The sequence below is a fragment of the Cryptomeria japonica genome, chromosome 9, assembly GCF_030272615.1.
Source record: "Cryptomeria japonica chromosome 9, Sugi_1.0, whole genome shotgun sequence".
NCBI lineage: Eukaryota > Viridiplantae > Streptophyta > Pinopsida > Cupressales > Cupressaceae > Cryptomeria > Cryptomeria japonica.
In genome coordinates, this window is record NC_081413.1 from 48,816,009 (window position 1) to 48,825,272 (window position 9,264).

The 9,264-nt window shown below is 38.1% G+C and overlaps 1 protein-coding gene across 1 annotated transcript in view; it reads left to right on the forward strand.

The window, feature by feature from the left end:
* LOC131046893 (N-carbamoylputrescine amidase) overlaps window positions 1-3,275 on the forward strand; it is a 117,578-nt gene extending 114,303 nt beyond the window's left edge. The window contains exons 7-9 of the mRNA XM_057980716.2: window positions 546-712; window positions 2,616-2,712; window positions 2,808-3,275. Of these exons, the coding sequence (XP_057836699.1) occupies window positions 546-712; window positions 2,616-2,712; window positions 2,808-2,977 (434 nt within the window). The 3' untranslated portion in view covers window positions 2,978-3,275. The remainder of the gene's footprint in view (window positions 1-545; window positions 713-2,615; window positions 2,713-2,807) is intronic.
* Window positions 3,276-9,264: the final 5,989 nt, after the last annotated feature.

A 9,264-nucleotide genomic window follows, 5' to 3' on the forward strand; every position in this document is an offset into this window, starting at 1 on the left:
ATTGATGGCAATATTCAGATGTCCAATAAAAGCTTCTAACTTTTCCTAGTTCTCTCTTATCCTTCCAAGAGCAAATGAATTGTTTGCCTTAATCTTACCTTCCAATTATTATAGAATTTCTCTTTGAAAAGTCCCTGTATTACCTTTGCAAATTCCATCAAAGTTAAATTTGATCTAACAAGGCAGAGCAGGGATTCCATCTGCTTAAGATCTGTTGGCTCTAGCAAGCTTTCACTATCAGTAGGGAATGTCGAAAACAGACTTTTATGGCTTGATAAATACTGATTTTTCTATCCATGCTCAAGGTGACATACACATCAATGCAGATGGTGTTAGACAAATGGTATTATATAATCTTGAAAGCAAAACTAAGACAAACTTAAAATAATCAATGTAGAGTACTTTTTATGTTGCATTTTTTTATTGTTTTACTGACTCTTTGAGGCATTCATGAGTAAGGGATGCCTATTTTATAAAACATCAAAACATTTTATTTGAAAAATGCTGGTTACTAATGCATTGATGTAAATGTATTTGGTATGTAGCTATTTGCTGGGATCAATGGTTTCCAGAGGCAGCAAGGGCAATGGTACTGAAGGGGGCAGAAATTTTGTTCTATCCAACTGCAATAGGTTCTGAACCACAGGATTGCGATCTTGATTCACGCGATCATTGGAAGCGAGTGATGCAAGGGCATGCGGGTGCTAACCTTGTAAGTCCATATGACTTTCTTCAGTGAACATGAAATTACATTGTACCTTAAGAAGGTCACACACTTAGAGATAACTCTTTTTATATTATGCAAAGTCTTACAAAGTGGGTTTGTGTAAGAACCCCCTCCAATTCTGATTGAAATTTTCAATTTTTATCCCTATCGTATTTTGTCAAACACTTGGCATACAATTGATCAAACACTTTAGTCTTCAAGGAACATCAGAAGATACTTGTTTTTAACAATAAGAGGGCTGTTCTAATCTCAATGTGACTGCTAAGGAATGACTGATTAATATGACTTTCAGATGTATGAACATATGAGAAATAAAGAGATCATGAAACAATGGAACAGCAGATATACATTACTACAAACGGTTGGCACACCATGTACTAATATTGATAACAGGCAAGATAACCTTTAGACTGATTATTCATGAGACATGCTTCATTACAAGAGCTGATTACAATTGGACATAATTCTGAAACACATACATATTCAGATCTAGTCTGAAGACATGGACTGAAATTATTAATCTAACCTCAAAAATGTAACATAGTATGGGCAATAATGAACCTGTACAATCTGCAATGTGGTGGGAAGCCAAATCAGTAGTCATTTAGGCCTTTTGACAGAAAAGTATGCCTCATGAGATGATCACCATAACTGCTGTAGATGGAGCTTCAGATCTGCCATTGTCACTGTTGATGAATTTCACCAAAAATGCCTGAAAACTGATTGGATTTCTGCCTTATGACAGCACCTAGCCTCTTCCAATGATCCTTGGGCAAAGAGAGGTGTAAATGCATGAAATCGTGGGTCCTAGGAAGGGTGGACCTGGTCTGGTTCGATTTCTTCAAATTAATTATATGAGCACTCTTTTCACCAACAAATGCACCAAAAGATATCGCCTAAGTCACACCTCCAATCTGCAATCATCAAAATGTGGAATCGATGAAACTATGGGGAGATATGAGTGAAAACAAGGGTACCATGAGGTCTGCAACCTCTGTCAACAGCAAGCCAAAAACCCACGATCTGCCTCCAATCAATCTCCAAATCCTCAAATGGGAATATCGCTATCCTCCTGGTTCAAAAATATGCCTCCAATGTCAATCTTCGTCAAATCTGAAAATTCTGAAGCACATGAGGTCTGATATGAAAACTCTTTAGGCACAAATTGAGAAGCTGAAGTACTTCTCACTCCTTTAGCAACCCCTTAAGAGGATCTTTCACCTCCTCAGTTATGCTTGACCAATAGGGAGGTATCGTTCCCTAAGATCTTCTGCGGACAACTAGTGTCTTCACACTCACAAGAGATAACAACCAAACAACCGATGCCCAATGTGTCTTCCCCTTCTTCTATTTATACATTACTTGACACATCACAATCACCTTCTAGCAGATAAGGGTAATTACACTTTATTTATTTTATTAAGTGACTTTATTATTATTTTATTTTTATACTTTAGTCACTTTTAATTAAATTAATTAAATATAAAGTCACTTTTTAATAATTAATTTATTTTAATGACTTTATAAGAAATTACTCCTTTTAGCCTAGAGGCTAAAATTGGGGACATTGCAGTTTGCGGCAATTTTGAGAAGGCATTTGCAAATGTTTGCTTACAATAAGATCACATCCATAGAATTGTCATGAATATAGAATGTACATCCTAATCATAGACATACCATGGACATTCTGGAAATCTAGGACCTAAATCAACCTTAGAAGACCAGCTTACCATGGCTCCCTTGCTTTATGTACATCCTTTGTTTCTAAGGTCATGTGATCTTGCTCTCTGTGGATGATATATGCTAGGCTTCTCATTTGCATTTAGTGTATCTAATCTTAGCAGAATTATCCCAACACATTGAATAAAAAAATCATCATTTATTTTAGGTACCTGTGGTTGCTTCAAATCGAATTGGGAAGGAGGTTATTGAAACTGATCATGGACCAAGTGATATAACATTTTATGGCAACTCCTTCATAGCAGGTGTGCACATTTAGTTTTAAACATATTTTTTTGATTTCTTTTTTAATTGTTTTAGAGAGGTGTTATAATACTCAGATTCATGTTGCTATGAACAGGTCCTACTGGGGAAATTCTATCGGCTGCTAATGAAAAAGATGAAGCAGTCTTGATTTGTAAATTTGACCTGAATAAGATCAAGGTTACAAGACACAGCTGGGGAATATTTAGGGATAGGCGACCTGATCTATATAAGGTTCTTTTAACATTGGATGGAAATAGCATGTAAGTATGTAACAGAGATATCAGCTCAATGTGGTTGATCCTCGGTGAATAAGAATGTTATAGTAAGGAAACATTACAACATCATTTTCAACATAGCTGTGGAGTATTTAAGGATGTGCAACTGATGGAAATAGCATGTACCATAGATAACAACTCTTTGTGGTTGATCTTTGGTGATTAAGATAGTAACATAGAATGTTATAATAAGGAAACTTTACAAGATCATTTTCATGTGTCCATAATATAATTTACTGTAATTTTTGTGGTTTAAGACCCTCTATATATAGAACTATTCTTCATTATGTTGTTTCTACTATGTTGATGATCATTACTTTCTAAGCTTTTTTATTTTTCTTTAAATTTAACCAATTGATCTTGCCGTTTAGAATTAACAGACTTGGAAGGTATAATTTATGCAGCAAGTGAAAACAGATATTCTAGCCTGCAATGATCCAAATCTTTGAATGGAAAAATAAAAACCATTTGTTTGTCATTATTGGATTCTTTTACAAATCAAATTTCTGAGGTTTATCGTTTCTCATTTTTAAAAAGTGTACCTGGAAATCACTGTGTTGCATCTACTTCTATTTAGAAATGCCTAAAGATTGGTCCTCCATGGTTTTTGACATTGTCTGTAGTATGTACAATGCAGAAGATCATTAGCTTGTTTAGAGGAATGAAGTTCTCAATCATCTAGAGGGAATGTATCCATGATCATAGTTTACTTGTGGACTCATACCCTGGTACCTGTCTCCCATATTGGAAATATCTTAGAAACCTGACGACATCTCAAGACATGACTTTGTCCTTTGCAAATTGGGAAACTTCCTGCAGAGATTTCACAGATATACTATATAGACAGGGAAACCTGGGGATGCGTCCCCGTTTCTGGGATGTTCCGGGGATAGGGGGATGCCTAGGGGATGTTCCCTAACCGTCCCTAAAATTTGGGAAATCACAGGAAACGTCCCCAAAATGGGGGGATGCAGCAGGAGACTGGAGAGGATGGCTGGGGATGTCTGTTACGCCCCCTAAACGCCCTGAGGACAGCCAGCTGTCCCCTTCAAAAAGTGACATTGAAGAATGCAGAAATGAAGTTTGTATGGATGGTAGAATTATGGCTAATTTTTTTATTTTGAGAAACCATTTAGTGCAGTTCCCCATTTTTAAGGAATGTGGTAAAATATGTCAAGGGAGCTATTGTTGCAAAGTTATGAAAATGGTCTATATTCATTTAGTGAATTTTCACTCACCCTCTTGGACATGTCCGTTAGTATTTCTACTCATCTTTTTGTGTTCAGTGTGCTTTATCTGCTTATTTTTCTAGTTTTAGCCATGTCATATATTATTAGGAAGGTCTTGCAATGAAAATTCTGAGTAGAATTCTCATCTTCGTTCTAATTTGTGTTTAAAAAAATAAATCTAATTGTATTTGTGAGTTTGAATTTTGGCTGTGTGATAATATTCTTGCTTATTGATATTGCAAGGTATTTGCTACTAGGCTTGGGTGCTTTAGATATCATTGAAAAGCTTGTGTAATGTACCCTATCATGGTAGTTCATCTTATGATGCCAAAGTTCAAGGAAGTAACATGCAGCAAGTTTCAACTAAAGGAAGAGTATTTTACTTCATTTGTTAAAGGATCAGTTCTAGGTGCATAAGCAAACTCAGAGTGATCTGTTATGCTCCATTAACAATCTTGTAGCAAGTATGATAGTTTGTAACTTACTAACTGGTATACTATTTCTAAATATCATCTGCATAATGAAAATGATATGAAAGAAATTTGAATTAAGTTTTGACATTGTCATATTTGCTAATTTGTTTGACTTTGACTCTCATGTGTGAACTCTCAATTTGACACAAATGTTATGTTTTAAGGTTCCATGATGTTATATGAATATTTTGAAAACCAAATCAGAAACACTGAGAGGGGAGGGGTGTGGGTGGGGGTTGAATCAGTATTTCGAATATTTTTAACAGATTTAGCCAAATGAAATGAGTAGAACAATCACAAAGATGACATAGTGTTTATCTCGTGGAAAACCCTCTCAGGTAAAAACCACGGCATACAAAGCTTTCATTAACAAAGTATGGGCACCAACCCAGTTTACATAAAAGAGCACCAACTCAAGTTAACTGAGGCACCGACTTTAGCAAGAGCATCGACTCTTATGCGCACAAACAGTAAACTTAGAAATTTGACACAAGACTTATACAAATATAAAGACTTTAACTCTACATTAGATCAACAGAATTCCACCTGTTAAATCAAACTCTCATTGTCTAAAGACTCGTGACACAACACACTCAATACACATGGCTGTAAAATTTTCAGAATACAAAGATGACACTGTTCCTTTTTACATTCCAACTTTTTCGATTTGAATCTTCTTTATATACATCAATATCCTCTCATCTTTATTGAGTGTTCTATTTTCTTTTCACACTGCAACTTCTGAAAAATAACATACACACTTCTAAGCAAATCACACGCTTACGTTTGTGCACCCCCTTTTGTTTTCAACTGAATCACCAAGAAAAACTTTCATATAAGCATATCGATCTGAGTGTAGCAAAAATTCAAAAAATTGTTAATTATGGGTAGCTTGGACAGCTGTTCGTCCTTACCCAGAAATAACAGCATTAGTTATGGGTAGTTTTGGACAGCTGTTCGTCTTGACCTAGAATTAGAACATGGTTGTTTTTGTCAAACATGTATTGTTAGGATAAAAACAATTGTTATTTAATAGTGGCTCTTTTTAGGTGACACCTCATAGCCAAAATTAGTTATTGGTTATTGAGTTGTCTTAATCTCAGCCGTTGGTTTGAATTAATCTTGGCCGTTGGTTTTCCAACAGAGTAGTATAAAAAGGGGTCATGGGTCATTTGGAAAATAAGAAGTCTTGAGAAGAACTTGCAGTGATAGCAAATACTCTTGCAGTGATAGCAAATACTCTTGCAGTGTTAGCAAGAGGCGCAGTGATAGCGTTGATATAGCAGTGGAGGATATCAGCAGGAGATATTAGGAGTTTGTCGGAGTTTTGCCAGTAAGAGGCAAGGAATTCTTTTGTAATTCTTATATTGCTGAAAATTAATATATTTTCCATCTGTAGAACTGGTTTTCCCTTAGGGGTTTTTCTAGGGATGATTGTCCAAAAATATTGTGTCCTTGTGTTGCTTATTTCTTTCCGTATTTTTTTAGTGAAGTTGCAGTTGTGTTATTTTTCGATATTCAGCTGTAAATTTATTTTCAGCAGTTAAATAATTTTTATGAGATAGGAGATTAATAATCAGTGACTGCAATAGAATTTCTACATGGTATTAGAGTTTTGTTGAGGGTAGAAAAGATTTACCCTAAGCAAAGGAAAGAAATTTGAGTTTGACCTCTTTCGAGTTATTGTTTTCCTTTATTTCCTTGAGATGGCCTCAGCAGGTTTGAGAGATCAGGACAGATTGGATGGTGCCTCAAATTTTGGTGTCTGGAAAGCCAAAATTTCTTTATTGCTGGAAGAGAATGGTATCAACGAATATGTTACTAGTACTGTAGCTGTACCTACAGATCCAGTACAACTTGCAGCATACAAGAAGGATGATGCCAAGGCGAGGAGGATAATCCTTGATGGTGTCAAGGACCATGTTGTTCCACATATCGCAGAGTTAGATACAGCGAAGAAGATGTGGGACGCCATTATGAATATGTACCAGAATGCTACCACTAATTGGAAGCTGATTCTCAGAGAAAAATTGAGGAATACCCGGATGAACAAGGGAGAAGATGTTACAAGTTACCTCACCAGGCTTAGACTTGTCAAGGACGAGTTAGCAGCTGTTGGAGATAAGCCAAATGAAGACGAGCTAGTAAGAATAGCCCTAAATGGGTTTACTAAGCAATGGGATGTCTTTGTTCAAGTTATTAATGGACGAGACACCTTACCTAGCTGGGATCGACTATGGAGTGATTTCACTCAAGAGGAGCTTAGACTAAGTCTTGTCAATGGAGCCAACAACAAGAGTCAGAAAAGTGAGGTAGAACAAGAAAATGTTGCCCTTGCGGGAAAGGGGAAAACAAAGAAGGGATCTAGCAAAGGAGCAAATTCACAAATTGAAAAGAAGAAGAAGGACCTATCTAAGGTCAAGTGCTTTGGTTGTCACGAGTTTGGCCACTATGTCAGCGATTGCCCACAAAGGAAGAAAGATAAGAAGGGAAAGAACCAAGTGGCAGCTTCAGCAAGTGCAGAGGAGCTCTCTAGTAGATTGGAGGATGAGTTTGCACTCATAGCCTGTATGATTAGCTCAACCTCACAGAGTGTCTGGTATATAGATAGTGGGGCGTCATTTCATATGATAGGAGTTCGAGAGTACTTCTCCAGCTACAAGGAAGAGAACACCAGAATCCAGATCTCTATGGGGAACTTGTCCAAGCTCAACTCAGTTGGGAAAGGGACTGTTCAGCTTCAGAGGGAGAATGGAAAGGTAATTCCTCTTCATGATGTGTTGCATGTGCCAGGCTTAGGTATGAATTTGGTTTCTGTATCTGTCCTTCAGGATAAAGGGTATAATGTTCTCTTTAGAGGGATGCATGTTTTGATTAAGCATAAAGATTGGAAATCATCCGTATCTATTGGAGTTAGGAGTGGTCGCCTTTATAGGTTGCAGTTTGATACTCCTAAGGCACTCATGAGAAGCAGTAACCCTAGAGATCTTGGAGAGCTATGGCATAGGAGGATGGGCCATATTCATCATGGAGCACTTAGATTGCTTCGTGAGACGGTGACAGGTGTTCCAGAGGTGAGCACAGAGCATGATGATGTATGTAAGGGATGTGTGTTGGGAAAGTTTGCGAAAGCATCTTTTCCAAGGAGTGACACCAGATCTACGGGTGTTCTTGATCTAGTACATTTAGATGTATGTGGACCAATGTCGACAAAGTCTCTCAGAGGATATGAGTATTATGTTACCTTTATTGACGATTTCTCCAGGAAGACCCAGATATACTTCTTGAAGACCAAGGATGAGGTTTTCAGTCGCTTCCAAGAGTTCAAGGCTCTTGTGGAGAACTCAACAGGAAGGAAGATAAAGGTTCTTCGGTCAGACAATGGAGGTGAGTACAAAGGAAATGACTTCCAGGATTTCTATACCAGAGAAGGAATCAAGAGAGAGTGGACTATTCCTTACAATCCACAGCAGAATGGAGTTGCTGAGAGGAAGCACCGTTCTATTTCGGAGGCAGCAAGGGCTATGCTACATGACCAGGACATGCCCCGCTACTTATGGGCAAAAGCGTGTAGTACAATAGTCTACATTCAGAATAGGGTTCCACACAAGGTACTAGAGAAAATGACACCAGAGGAGGCTTTCACGGGGAAGAAGCCAGATGTTGGTCACTTCAGGATATTTGGGAGTTTGGCATATTGCCTTATTCCTGGAGACACACGTACCAAGTTAGATCGGACTGCAGAGAAGGGGTACTTTGTTGGGTATAGTGAAACTTCAAAGGCATATAGGATGTTCATTCCAGGGACCAGAAGAATTATTGTCAGACGCGATGTCAAGTTCATGGAGGACAAGGCGTTTAGAAGATCCAGAGATTTGCCAGCAGATGATCGGAGTAAGCAGCCAACGAAAGCTCCAAGTCTAAGTCAAGGACAACAAAGCTCAAGTACAGTTACTAGTACAAGCATAGACTCAGGTAGTGAAGATTCACAGAGTATGGAGCAACTGGTGCAGCAGGATATGCATCTAGATGATATAAAGGTTGATATTTCATCCTCTACAGTTGGCAGTAGGAACCATGAGGTTCAAGACATACAAAGGGATACTCAGGAGTCTGTGGGAGCTCCTAGGAAGAGTACAAGACAGAGGAGACAACCAGCCAAGTTCAATGACTATGTGGCATTAGTCAGCCAGTTGGTAGATAGTGAACCTTCCAGCTATCAGGAAGCTACAAAGCATCAGGTATGGCGAGATGCTATGGTTGAGGAATATAATTCAATAATGCAGAATGATGTATGGGAGGTAGTGCCTAGACCAACTGATAGAGCAGTAGTTGGATCTCGCTGGATCTTCAAGATAAAGCATGGTGCAGATGGTAGCATCGAGAAATATAAGGCGAGGTTTGTGGCCAAGGGGTTCTCTCAGAAGGAGGGAATAGACTATGAGGAGACATTTGCTCCTGTGGCCAGGTATACTTCTATACGAGCTGTAATCTCATTTGCAGCACAGATGGGATGCCAGATCCATCAAATGGATGTCAAGACAACATTCCTTAATGGAGAATTGAAGGAGGAG